Source organism: Microcaecilia unicolor, chromosome 6, assembly GCF_901765095.1.
Source record: "Microcaecilia unicolor chromosome 6, aMicUni1.1, whole genome shotgun sequence".
NCBI classification, from domain to species: domain Eukaryota; kingdom Metazoa; phylum Chordata; class Amphibia; order Gymnophiona; family Siphonopidae; genus Microcaecilia; species Microcaecilia unicolor.
Genome location: NC_044036.1, coordinates 58,723,064 through 58,737,635, shown reverse-complemented (window position 1 = coordinate 58,737,635; position 14,572 = coordinate 58,723,064). Strand labels below are relative to the sequence as shown.

The window sequence follows — 14,572 nt, the reverse complement described above, 5'->3', positions numbered from 1 at the left end:
GAAATGATGTTGAGGTAATGAGTATAATGGGTTAAGGCAGAGTGAACTCCTAGGACAGAGGTTTTTAACCCGGTCCTTGGGGCATACTAAGTCAGTTGAGGTTTTCAGGATATCCCTACTGAATGCAATGGGAATACTCTGAAAACCCAGAGTGATTGGGTATGCCCTGAGGACTGGATTGAAAACCTCTGTTCTAGGAGGATGGTTGCAATAGAATAACTGTGTTGGGATTGATCAGTTGGCAGCATGTGAGGACCTGTTAGGAAAAAAGGTAAGAAGTGGTGCTCTGTGGCGAATTGTTTGGTGAGGGGTAGTGAAGGTCTAAGGGTGGTGAGAGTAGTGTTGAGGAAAGTTGGACTGGGGATGTTTCTGAAAAGTGGGGCAGCTGGTTTCTGACTGACAGCATTCATTTCCCCACCCAGTCCCGCCCCTCTTTTTTGAGGTATTTATTTGATTGGGTGGGTGGTTTGGGGGGGAAGTAGTTTTCCTTTGTGAGATGTTTGGGTTGGGGTATGTTTTGGATAGGGACTGGGGGAGGGGGGAATGGAGGTCGCAGCAGCAGAAAAAGAGGGATTACACCAGGTGCCCATCACTATGGGTGGACAAAGGATTTAAGCAAATTTATTGTTCTGGTACACTTGTGTGCGATACCTCCACAAGCTGAGGTAAGGCCTGACAAAACCACAGGTTTCATAGAGGATTTTCTTTGGTTTGAACATTAATCGATTTTACATCATGTTTAGATGGGGAGGCTAGTTCATTACCAACTAGCTGACAGGGTAAGGGTTAGGGTAGGAGTCCACATTGGAAGGTGGTTTAATTTTAGGGGTCCTTTTACTAAGGTGCGTTGAAAAATGGCCTGCACTGTTGTAGGCGCATGCATTGAACACAGGCAGGTCCATTTTTCAGCAGGTATTTTTTGGGCCGAAAATCGACGTGCAGCAAAATCAAAATTGGCACGCGTCCATTTTGGCCCTGAGACCTTACTGCCACCCACTGACTTAGCAGTAAGGTCTCATTGTTAACCGGGAGGTAATCGGCAGCGCTTATCAGACACGCGTCAAAAATGGAATTATCGCCCAGGGCACGTGGTAGCCGGGTGTTAGTTCCAAACTGACATGCGTTGGACTCTCGTAGGAGCCTACGCGCCTTAGTAAAAGGGCCACTAAATTTTACTGTGTTATATTCTTATGGTTGTTTGAATAATACAATTAATTTATAATGTCTGTTATTTGAACTTGATATATTGTAATTAATTTGGTTGGATATGATTAAGAATGGAAGCAGTGCTAATGCAAATGTTATGTAAGTCTTGAATACATCCACGGAAATTATTGTGAAAAAAAAAACTTAAGTAAAATGCTTACCATAATTTCCCTACGGGCCATGAGGATTGCAAAGTTGGTTAAGTGGCTACAGGCACAGGTAGTATGAGTTTTATTAGTGTCGATCAGCCTGCAGCCCTGAGTGGACCAATATCCCATCATAGTCCTCTCAGAATAGTTCCAGAAAGAACAGTTTGCATTGAAGTAATTAACAGTCTAGGAGAGAATATTACAAATGAACATGTATTTTAATTTAAATTATTAGACACAAAATAGTAGTTTAGACTAATCATTGAGGGTTAAATTCTATATATGGTGCCTGAAAAATCTGCGCAGAATAAATTTCCAGCAAAGCGTTTTCTATAACCAGCACCTAGATTTAGGCGCAGTACAAAGAATATGCTTAGTTGACATCCCAGCGCTTAGAACTACGTGCATCCATTTACACCAAGGGAAACACAGTGTAATTACCGTCGCATAGATTTAGGCGCAGAGGGGGATATTCTATAACAATACACATAAAATTTGGAACACCCATGAAACATCCATTTCCCTGCCCTTATCCATGCCCCCTTTTGGCTCCACACATTAGAATTTAGGCACTCTGCGTTACAGAATATGCTTAACAAGTTGTGCGTGTAAATTCTAATTATTGTCAATTAGTGCTCATTATTGCTTGTTAAGTGCTGTTAGAAACGCTGATTGGCTTAAGCCAATTAGTGACGTGTGTTGTTACAGAATATGCTTAGATTTCAGAATGGATTGCGCTAGGCACAACATACAGAATCCGGCAGTGAATGCTTTGGACTACAAATTATTTTACCTAGGGGTCATAATGGATAAAACATACATGACATAGCTAAAAAGAAGTTGCCCTGTATAATATGTTTAAAAATATTTTAGAAGATAATGGGTTTGCAGTGTGACATTATCACTGAATGTTTAAATAGTCTTCCCTTCAAATACTACTATACCGAGAAAGTTTCATGAGATCTAACCATTCATTCCTTTCATAGATTTCTCTCTCTCATTTTGAATCAGCATTTATGAAATAGTTAAGACTAAACATTATTTTATTCCAAGTAATTATTTTCAAGTTTATATATTCTCAGCATTATACCAGAAAATGGCACATTACTAATACAAAGCAAATATTTTCTGGCATATCATAAGAACATAATAGCCATATTGGGTCAGACCAATGGTCCATGTAGCCCAGTATCCTGTTTACAACAGTGGCCAATACAGGTCACAAGTACCTGGCAGAAACCCAAACAGTAGCAACGTTCCATGCTACCAATCCCAGGGCACGCAGTGGCTTCTCCCATGTCCATCTCAATAACAGATTATGGACTATTCCTCCAGGAAGTTTGTCCAAATCTTTTTTTAAATCCAGACACACCAACCGCTGTTACCACATCCTAAGGCAAAGTGTTCCAGAGCTTAATTATTCATTGAGTGAAAAAATATTTCCTCTTATTTCTTTTAAAACTATTCCTGTCTATCCATGGCACGGGTCTGAAATAAGTCCTTAATACGTGAAGCTCTTCTTCAAAGTTAGCTAAAAAAAAGGCCCTTTTACTGAGCCTTGGCAAAATCTGGGCTTAGTGTGTGCTAACATGGGACTTTCCCAAATGCTAAGCCCAGAATTACTGTGGCAGTATATTAAGAATTTGTTTTGCAGGTCCCACGCTAATGTATTTATTAGCATGTGCGACTTGTAAAAAAAATATGGGGGTACTTTGCGCCTCCTATTTAAGAGATATCAAGTGCTCCCATGTTAAATCCACGTTAAGCAGTTAGCATGTTTTAATGTGACTGGATAACACTTCTACGTCCACTCCCCATCCATGCCATATCCCCCAAAATATTATTTAAACAAATAAATAGCACATGATTAGTTTGCATTAAGAGGCAAATAGCTGCAAACCAATTTATCGTGTTTTGTGGTAGGCCTTTCATTGTGGTGTGAAAAACAGCACCAAAAAAAAAAAAAAAAATCCATGCGAAATAGTATTCTATAAATGGCACTCTGAATTGAGCACCATTTACACAATAATGCTTAGATCTGATTTCTGCGCCAAACTGGGAGCAAGGAATTACCCTGGTGTGTAAGTCAGCTGCAAATTCCTGGCATTAGTACTACTACTACTACTTATCATTTCTATAGCGCTACAAGGCATACACAGCGCTGTACACCATACACAAAAAGACAGTCCCTGCTCAAAGAGCTTACAATCTAGATAAGACAGGTAAACAGACAGAACAATAAGGGTAAGGGAATAAAGAGGTGAGGATAAAAGGACAGGGCACGTGAGTAGTGGTTAGGAGTCAAAAGCAGTGGTAAAGAGGTGGGTTTTTTGGACTTAAAATGGCACCGCATGAATCTTTAGTGACGTTCTTGATCTGCCCATGCCCCTCGCCCCCTTTTGAGTTGCGCGCTATAAGATTTGTACGCAGGTCTTTATAGAACACATAGGACCCTGTTTACTAAGCCGCGCTAGAGGTGCGTTAATGCTTTCTGTGTAGGCACCCACAATATTCCTATGGACGCCTACACAGCGCGCCCTAATTTTGTGCAGGTGCTAAAAACGCTAGTGTACCTTAGTAAACAGAGCCCTTAGCAAGATGTGCATGCAAATCCAATTTGTTCCCAATTTTCACCAATAATTGATGAATTATTGGTGCTAATTGGCTCATTAGCCAATTTAGTTGTGTATATATCTCAGAATAGCAAAGAACAATAAGTTGCAAGAACCGAGACAACATGTTTTTACCAAAGGGAAATCGTGCCAAACGAATCTCATTGAATTCTTTGATTGGGTAACTGGAGAATTGAATCATCGACGTGCTATAGACGTAATCTACTTAGATTTCAGCAAAGCTTTTGACACGGTACACCACAGGAGGCTCTTAAATAAACTCGATGGGCTGGATAGGTCCCGAAGTGGTGAACTGGATTAGGAACTGGTTGACGGACAGATGCCAGAGGGTAGTGGTAAATGGAGTTCGCTCGGAGGGAAAGGTGAGTAGTGGAGTGCCTCAGAGATCGGTGCTGGGGCCGATTCTGTTCAATATATTTGTGAGTGACATTGCCGAAGGATTAGAAGGTAAAGTTTGCCTATTTGCGGATGATACTAAGATTTGCAACAGAGTGGACACCCGGGAGGGAGTGGAAAGCATGAAAAAGGATCTGAGGAAGCTAGAAGAATGGTCTAAGGTTTGGCAATTAAAATTCAATGCGAAGAAATGCAAAGTGATGCATTTAGGGAGTAGAAACCCACGAGAGACTTATGTGTTAGGCGGTGAGAGTCTGATAGGTACTAAGGGGGAGAGGGATCTTGGGGTGATAGTATCCGAGGATCTGAAGGCGACGAAACAGTGTGACAAGGCGGTGCCCGTAGCGAGAAGGTTGCTAGGCTGTATAGAGAGAGGTGTGATCAGCAGAAGAAAGGAAGTGTTGATGCCCCTGTACAAGTCATTGGTGAGGCCCCACCTGGAGTATTGTGTTCAGTTTTGGAGGCCGTACCTTGCGAAGGATGTTAAAAAAATGGAAGCGGTGCAAAGAAAAGCTACGAGAATGGTATGGGATTTGCGTTCCAAGACGTATGAAGAGAGACTTGCTGACCTGAACATGTATACCCTGGAGGAAAGGAGGAACAGGGGTGATATGATACAGACGTTCAAATATTTGAAAGGTATTAATCCGCAAACGAATCTTTTCCGGAGTGGGAAGGCGGTAGAACGAGAGGACATGAAATGAGATTGAAGGGGGGCAGACTCAGGAAAGATGTCAGGAAGTATTTTTTCACAGAGAGGGTGGTGGACGCTTGGAATGCCCTCCCGCGGGAGGTGGTGGAGATGAAAACAGTAACGGAATTCAAACATGCGTGGGATATGCATAAAGGAATCCTGTGCAGTAGGACTGGATCCTCAGCAGCTTAGCCGAAATTGGGTGGTGGAGCAGGTGGGGGAAGAGGGGTTGGTGGTTGGGAGGTGAGGATAGTGGAGGGCAGACTTACGTGCCAGAGCCGGTGATGGGAGGCGGGACTGGTGGTTGGGAGGCGGGAAATACTGCTGGGCAGACTTGTACGGTCTATGCCCTGAAAAAGGCCGGTACAAATCAAGGTACGGATACACATATGAGTTTATCTTGCTGGGCAGACTGGATGGACTGTGCAGGTCTTTTTCTGCCGTCATCTACTATGTAACTGTGCAGGTAAATTTACACGCCATTTACAGAATCTGGAGTAAGTGTGCATTAGTCCTAAGCAGTTTAGTGAAAGGGGCCCCAAAACAGGTATGAAGTGTAACAACCCTGAATTCATTTGCATAGAAATACAATGCATTTGGATTTTTAAAGGAGACTGGCTCTATGTACAGAGGGGCATTAAGCACAGATAAGGAACCCACGAAAGGGGACACTTTTTCTTAAAGGTCATGAAGGCATAAAATAAATTCTGTGTAGCGCTAGTACATCTCCTACTCAATGACCAACCCCCCCCCCCCTTTTTTTTTTTAAAGTAATTCTCGAGCATGATTCTGAATGCAGTCTGGAATAAAAGAACAGGCTGCAATCTCGGTGGCATTTAAACTTGTTAGATTTCACAAAGTAATAAGAGATGATACCCTGCTGTCCTGCTGCTAAGGTAAGAGTTAATTTTCACTTGCAAAACAAATTAGTCTCATTTCCATTTTCATGTTGATTACTGAATTAGCTTTCATTAAGAATACACTTAAGTTCTAATAATCATTGAACCAGCCTCATTTAATTTTATGTTCATTGACTTAAATAAACTTGTGTGTCTGACCTACTGCAACATTTAAAATTCAAATAGAAACATTTTTTTCTGCTTTGTTGTTCCCCCCCTTCCCCCCTCACTGGTTTTATGACCTTTTTTTTTTAATTCATTTGCTTAACTCACATCAATGTGTTCCAGGGTAAAAAACAGTGGTTCATTTAGATACACTCGGCTGGACTCCTTGTTGATAGAGGCTGCTATGACATGGGAGTTCACTTCAATGGTGCTGTTTCGGCCACTCAAATCCCCTGCAAGTTTAATCGTTGCATTTTCAGTACTGAGGAACTGGCCCAAATTTTTGTAAAGGATGAACACCAGTTTTGCTTGTCCTGGAAAACAGAAACAAAGCAGGGTTTACGAGTATTCTTTGTTTCACACTGTTCTGTGCAGTATGAATTTGCAATGAGATTATGCCTTATGCTCCCTGGAAGGAAACTATCAAACTGTCTACTTAAAACAAAAATGGCATTATAAAAGAAATAAATACGTAAGCCATATAGAGCCTGTTAAGCAGATGTCTTTCCTCTTCGATGCAAATAGAAACAAGAACACACAGGCATAAGATCTGAATTACTTAGGCTGTAGAAGTCTGGTCTTTTCAAGCTTGGAGAAGGCACACCAATGTTTGTGTATCAAAGGCTCACCGTTCCTGCTGTTCAGTTTGAGGGTGTTTGCAGAGAGCTGGATCACATTGCCTCCTTTATTGCCCTGAGGAAATTTCAAGTCTTGCACCTGCCCTTCTGTACTGAGAACTGCCACTTCCAAAACTAATTGGACAAAAAGAAAACAGAATGAGGAGGGCTGAGAAGACTGGAGAAGAAAACGTTTTCTCTGCCATTAGATTACAATTTACCATATATAATAGATGATTTACTGCAAAAATGTAACTATACTGTTTGTAGTAGTTTTTGCCGTATTTGTGAGTAGTATAATGGGCATTATACTATTTTTATGGCTACAATGAAAGAACAAACAGATGAGTAGAGGATAACACACTGACTTCCATGCTGGGAATTGTCCAAACATAAATCTTTATTGTGGCGCAAACAAAAGACCAGACATGGGCTGTGTTCCGGTATTTCTTTTTCAGGGGTCAGATATACTTAAAAACAGTAAAGTTAAGCGCAATTCCCGAGAGCAAGCGCTATTCTATAAACCGCACCTCACTAAGTGCAGTTTATAGAATAGCACTTTTTTCAGCGCCAATTTTTTGGACATCATATAGAACTCACCCCTAATGCACAGTACTTATTTTTTGGGGAGGGGGTGGAGAACTGGCATGGAAAAGCTAATGTGCCGATATTAAGGCTCACTAACTGAATAACGTGGACTTAACATGAAAACCCTTACTGCCTCCTAGATAGGAGGTGCTAAGTGTTCCCACATTCATGTTTTTAATGGCTGTGCGTTAACACAAATATTAGTCCGTACCAAAAAAATGTGTGTGTGTGTGTGTATATATATATACACACACACACATATACATGCTAGAAAATGGGCATGGTGCACAGGAAAGGCCTACATAAGGATGAACTAAGCTTATTTCTTAGCACAGCTTAGTAAAAGACCCTCAAAGTAAGTAAAGACACAAAGACCAGCATAACCCATCCAGTCTGGCTGTATCTAAAATTCTGTGTGGTTTACCCTCCCCATTTTTGTCTTTAGGGTTGCAATTGATGTCCAGTATAATCTATTCTCCCCACGTCTCTTTAAAAGAGTGAAATTTAAGCTTTACCATGAACAAAATTCCTCCGTACTTTTATTCCATCTTAAAACTCTAAACAAAAAATGGGGTAGTCCACAAATGGCTTCATACTCCAAGACTTTTTGTTTTTTTTTTGTTAACCCCACTCCTCTTCCTCTTCACCCAGCGGACACACATTCTTCTCCAAGGGAGCAGCAGGTTCCCTCAAGGGTAAGGATAACCCTTCAAGGCCTTGGCGTACATTTCTGTCTTTTCCACAAATACTCAGACAGAAATAGGGTGCACTAACTTTACTGAAAACGTGAGGTGGTCTTCAGTTTTGAAGTTGCACTGCATTGGACAAAACATTGTACAACGCACATTCTTTTTTATTGCCAGTCTTTTGGGAGGTAGGGGGTTTCCCAGTTGCAGGGCAAACCTATTCCCTTCTGCACAAAACTTTAGTCCCGTTTAAGGGATCACTTTCTACACACATCTCTCAAAAAGGGCCTCTTCTTGCAATGCCTTCTACTGTAGTTTGACCTTGGTTGGTGCTTTTCTTTCTGTCCTTACATTCCATTGGCTTTTGGCTAAAGAACTCAGATGTATTCCTTGCTTTAGCATTCAGCATAGGTGTGGGTATTACCTTTCACTTTTTCATGCAAAACATTAACTTAGAACTCAAGGAAGGCTTCAACACTGGATATAAACTAATTAGACCCAAAGGCATACACTGTTCCCATCAGAAAATCCACATGGATCCACTATCGACAATTCGCACCCTAGGGGTCTCTGGCTTATATGGAGGCAGGCAGAAACACTGCTGTCTTCCTGGCACTGGGACGCAGTAGCAGAATGATATACACTAAACTGGTATGGTCCTGAATGCAGGAGTATACATACTGGGTTAGCGACAGTTCTGAAAAAGATTCTTACCCTTGTAACAGTGGATGACCACTAGGGGTACTTTGTAAAGGTTATGAACAACAGGACAATATGGATCTCTGAAAGACTCAACCAAAAACCAAGGAAAACATACTTCACAAATACAGACGCACAAACAACATAAAGCGAAGTGAGCGATGGCTGGCTGAAGATCTTTAATATATTCACAGCAAAAGTGACCCGACATGGACTGTGTTTTGGCTCATAGGCCTGCATCAGGGTCAAGAAATACCTGGATTTTATATCATGCAGTAAAAGATGCATACAACATTAAAAAAAATGCAATCCAAACTTTAAAAAGACATATGCAACTTAAGGTTGGCACTGATACGCTGTCTGCAAAGTGACAGCATTGGTAAAAGAAACTCTCCTGCCAAACAACAAGTACTTATTTATTTGAAATACTTAGAGGCCACATATCCAAAATCTATGCAAATTCCAGAAAACAAATTTCCTTATATGGACATTTGACTCCTAGTGGCATCTGCATCCGATTACTGCTAAGGGTGCCATTTTGACGAAACAGGAGAGGTAGGAGTGACTGGATATCACTAGGAAGATGAGGATGACCTCCAAACCACTGCCAGCCTCCTGAAAAATTCCCAGACACCCGATGGACCACCAATGAGTTTCAAAGGTAGCCCTTTTGGGGGGGGGGGGCTTCAGAGGGTGGGCTCCTTTTGTGTCAGATGGGCATGGCTTGGACTAACCATCACAGGCCCAGCAGCATCGGGCTGCAGCTTGGCAGTCCAATACTCCTGCTCGGTAACATAACCCTATATTTTACTGTGACTCTGCAGCTCTAACGCGACCTGCAGTGTATCACCTCAAGAAGTGTTCATGCAACATGCATTTGCATCTCATTAATCGGTAACCCGCAGTAACTTAAATATCGCCGTGGGATTATTGGGACAGCAGCGTAGGGCCAAACAGCGTGCGTTATGGCCCTAACGCTGCTTGAAGAATTCCTTCCTTGGTGTGTTATTTTTTTGGTGATGATTTGTCAGTGCTATTCATAGAATTTGGTCCTATAGGTCTAGCAATGGAAACATATGCTTTTGCATTCCAAATGACCAAACATAAATGTCTTAAATAAGTAGGCAGATAATGGGCTAACATGGGATAGTTCAAATAATAAAAATGGTCTTAAGTTAACAGCTCTTTATTATCAGACCCTTGAGGGTTAAAAAAAAAAAAAAAAAAAAAAAAGAGTTCATGGATACTTTAAGTACACCATAGTTCAAATATCTTATATATTAATCCTGAAAAGAAAATGTAAGCGCATACATACACTACAATATAAAGACGAAAGATTATTAATAGGTATGCAATAAGCATATTTAAAACCCAGGAATGTGGATTTTCAAACATTCTGCTAATGGTTATTCAATTACAAATCAGCTTGAGATAACAATGTTCAATATTCTACCTACTGATTTAATTATGGTGTATAAGGATATGTTAATTTTGTTTAATACAAATGAACCAAAATGCAAAGCTGCTTCAGGTATTAAGGTACCAGTACATAGGACTGATCATGCTCCTTTAATTTCAAGTTCTAAAATTTTAAAAACAAGTGGGGATTTGTTACATTGAGGCCTATGAAGCAGATAATATTAAATTGGACACTTCCATCATCAATTAATTGACAAGGGAATTTTAACATAATCAGTAGCTAAGAAAATCTGTATCAGTCAGAACTAACTATAAGGGGTCCTTTTACTAAGGTGTGCTGAAAAATGTCCTGCGGTAGTGCAGACACATGTTTTGGGCGCTCGCAGAATTATTTTTTAGTGCACCTACAAAAAAATGGCTTTTTTTTGCTGAAAATGGATGTGCGGCAAAATGAAAATTGCAGCGCATCCATTTTGGATCTGAGACCATACCGCATGCCATTGACCTAGAGGTAAAGTCTCATGTGGTAACCGGGCGGAAAAGGTCTATGTGCGCAGCTGCTGCACGTCAGAAAATGAAAAATATTTTTCAGGCGCATGTAGCGGACAAGTGCCAAAATTGAAATTACCACAAGGGCCATGCGGTAATCGGGCGATAACTCCAATTTGGCGCACGTAGGCACCTACTCAGCTTAGTAAAAGGTCCCCTACTACGCTTAAAAGTCAAAAAGACCCTTTTACCAAGCTGCAGTAAGCACTAACATGTGCTTAGTGTAGCTTAAAAGAACTTACTGCAGGGCATGCTCAGGTGTCCGGTGGAAAGCTCCAAATGTGTTACCCACTTGCTAAAAATATTTTGTATTTTTTTTTTGCCAAGGAGACATGTCTAGGGAGCAGAGAGGGCGGCCTTTCTGCGATAATCAGTTAGAATGTCTGCATTACTACACACTAAGGGGGTGTTTTACAAAGCGGAAGTAAGCCCAACACAGGCTTACCGCACGTTATTCCAGAACTACCGCTGGCCCAATATGGCCACCAGCGGCAGTTCTGGCTCTAGCATGCACCATTTCTGGTGTGCCGGGAATTTTTTTTTTTTAATAGCACAGCACTAACCCAGTGGTAATTGGGCATCGGCAAGCGCTGCCCAGTTAACAATGGGTTATTGTGGGAGCCCTTACCACCACCTCAATGGGTGGCGGTAATTGATCCCACTGCATGGCCAAGCAGTAAGAGTTATCTTACCGTGTGGCCATTTTTCTTGGGCATTTTACCCGCTGTGGTAAAAAGGACCCTGCCGCTACTGCAGGGCCCTTCCCCCCCCCCCCAGCTTAGTAAAAGGACCCCTTACTGATTAGCGCAGGATTAACACGTGCCAGTAAGGGCTCACGTACTAATAGAAACATTAGCGTGTGGCCATGAATAGAAAAATTAGAAAATTGGCCATTTTACTGCTGCACTAAAAATGGCCTTAGCACACTGGAATGGCCCACGTAAGGGCACACTAAGATCATCTTTTAAAAGACCTTTTTTTAAAAAATCCACTAAATTAGCAAGATAGAAACCCTGATCCTTTTACATTAAATATTACTGAAATGCCTCCAAAATGTATTTGGTTTGATAATAATGATCTGACACTTCGGTTCTGTAACACTTGCTAAATCCTTGAATCAGCATCCTCATGCATACCACAAAATTCATCACATCACCACTTCAAGCCATTTTTGCAAAGTTGAAATTGCCAGGACCAAAATCGCTCAAACGGACTAGAAATAATTCACCTTTACACAGCATACAGAACTCCCTTCTGGATGGAATACATGCTGAGGAATCTGAATCAGCCCTACTTTCCACAGTGTAAAAATGCTTAAAACTTGGAGACTTACTAATATTATCAGTTGGCATGGAGACTCTAGTTGGATCTGCAAAATTGTCAGCCAGGACAAAAGCTCCTTCTTCTAATGTATCCAGTAACATTGTGGCAGTGTGAACTTGTTCTGAAGAATTCATGTCTTTCCAAGATCTCAGCGCTTCAGGCCGCAGCAGATTGTCAACTGTATCAACGATAGCCTACATCCATTGGAAATTTATCGTTAGGTCTGACTTGCTTTAGGCAGCTGAACAGATTTTCCAACATTGTCTAGTGACAAGTGTTAATGCTTTATTTTCAAGATAATTTACAATAAAGGTATATTAAAAAAAAAAAAGAATTTTACATAAATTATTTGTAACACCTAGTTGAACTTGTATAATGTTTGTACATTGTACTGATGAATATATCACGTGAAACATATTTAATGCAGATTATTTCCTAATACGACAAATTCAGGCTATTCAAAATTAATATACCATAGCTGCTGTGTATTAGTCGATAGGAAGAGTATCATGTGTTTCATTTTTAGGTGTTAGAGGGATCCTTTTAAATACTATGTCACATTTACTGTGAATCTCTCAAAAATGCTATGCTGGTCCTTGTTTTGATTTCAAAAGGAGCTCCAAAGCACAGAGAATGGAACCAAGATGTTAAATTTTCACAGACATGTTGGAACTTCATTACTGTACAAAATATTATGGCTGCTGTGTTAGTTCACTTAAATATGTAGAAAGACGGGTTAAAAAAAAGTTATTTTAATACATTTACAAACTAAAAAATTTGCTCAAATAAATTGTAGATGAGAACTTCTTACATGAGTAAATCAATACGTCTGTGAATGGCTTTTGAGTTTATGCTCTCGTCATCTGACAGATAAAGAGACATGCAGGGACACTGGGCTTTATGTAGTACAGAGTCAGCTGTGTAAGAGGTTGTCTATATGTCACTGCAACTCAGTAAAGGGATTGGTTTGGAGGTGATGGAAAATAGTAGAACTTTAGATTGTCTGCACGACATTGACTTTCCTTAAACTTCCAACTAGATTTTATAACATTTTTTTATTTTTTGACTAATCCATCCTGCAAAATATGCTCAACGGGCTAGAAAAAGCGAGGCCTCAGATCTTAAATTATCTATCAGCACTCTACATAAGTAATCACTAAACTCTCAAAAACTACAGTAGCAGTATGTATACTGCTTTCACACTGACAGAAAATAAAAAGAGCTTCATTATCCAAGTACAGTATGAAACTAAGATGCCTCACCCTGATCAACAGAGATAGAAACGAACAGGATCCTACATTTTTGAACTAGAGATATATTACATAAGTCATAAGTATTGCCACACCGGGACAGACCAAAGGTCAATCAAGCCCAGCATCCTGTTTCCAACAGTGGCCAATCCAAATCACAAATACCTTGCAACATCCCAGAAAAGCACAATACATTTTATGATGCTTATCCCAGAAATAAGCAGTGGATTTTCCCAAGTCAATTTAATAATGGCCTATGGACTTTTCCTTTAGGAAGCCGTCCAGACCCTTCTTAAACCCCGCTAAGCTAACCGCCTTTACCACATTCTCTGGCAACAAATCCCAGAGTTTAATTACACGTTGAATGAAGAAGGATTTTCTCTAATTCGACTTTGTAGCTTCATCGTATGCCCCCTAGTCCTAGTATTTTTGGAAATAATAAACAAATGATTCACATCTACCCGTTCCACGCCACTCATTTTATATTGGTTTGACAAATTCAGCAAAATATATATTTGACTTGACTGCAGCCCAAGATAAAACTATCCCTTTTGTTTCTTCGAGAAGTATGAAATGCAGCTGACTCCAGCACTTATAAATCAGCTCTGACCCTCTCACTATCTGCCATTTCCCTACCTGTTCACAAATACTTAGAGGATTGCTAAATCCTTTTCCAGCACAATAAGCAGCACAAGAGGAAATCGATAGTGCAAAGATGTTCAGCGACTTCTCCTTTCAGCAGGACATGAACAGATTACTAACAGTTAAATTAATTTTGCAAAATAGTCCATATCTTAATGAAGAGATGATCATGCTACATATAAAACAGCAGTAAATAAGACAAAAACAGAAATTCAAGGAGACATCATTAAATTCTCTTTAGAAAATAATCCAATCAATCACAGTAATCAGTTAATCAATCGAAAGCAGGCTCTTACACTAATGCATAGATAATGTGGCTGTGCATTAAATATGCCATAGGCAGCTGAATCTCCATGTTTACTCGGTTCCATTTACCCAGAGTAGCACATATAATCTGACAAATTGTGCTACAGCGTTGTCTGTATAAACAAAAGGATACTGGTTAAGAATACCACAATGTGTGCTCAGGAACAAATAAGAAACAAAACAAAACCTGGGACTTCTGCCTAATCCACCTTATCAAATTCTTTTGGTCCATTTTCTGCACAATCATGACTTTCCCTTTAAAATATAATTTTTCTTTTTCTAATAGGAGAGATCAAAATACTACCGCCATATTAAGTAGAGAAGAACAGAAGCTGCTGTGCTGAGGTCAGG

The 14,572-nt window shown here is 40.4% G+C and overlaps 1 protein-coding gene across 17 annotated transcripts in view; it reads right to left on the bottom strand.

Annotated features, from left to right (window-relative positions):
• Positions 1–14,572, bottom strand: part of ADGRL2 (adhesion G protein-coupled receptor L2) — a 377,345-nt gene that overhangs the window by 49,056 nt on the left and 313,717 nt on the right. For all 17 annotated transcript variants that reach the window (XM_030207177.1, XM_030207180.1, XM_030207178.1 and 14 more), the window contains 4 exons: positions 12,034–12,217; positions 6,772–6,894; positions 6,251–6,456; positions 1,368–1,541 (listed from right to left, as the gene is read on the bottom strand). In XM_030207177.1, coding sequence (XP_030063037.1) covers positions 1,368–1,541; positions 6,251–6,456; positions 6,772–6,894; positions 12,034–12,217 — 687 coding nt within the window. The remainder of the gene's footprint in view (positions 1–1,367; positions 1,542–6,250; positions 6,457–6,771; positions 6,895–12,033; positions 12,218–14,572) is intronic.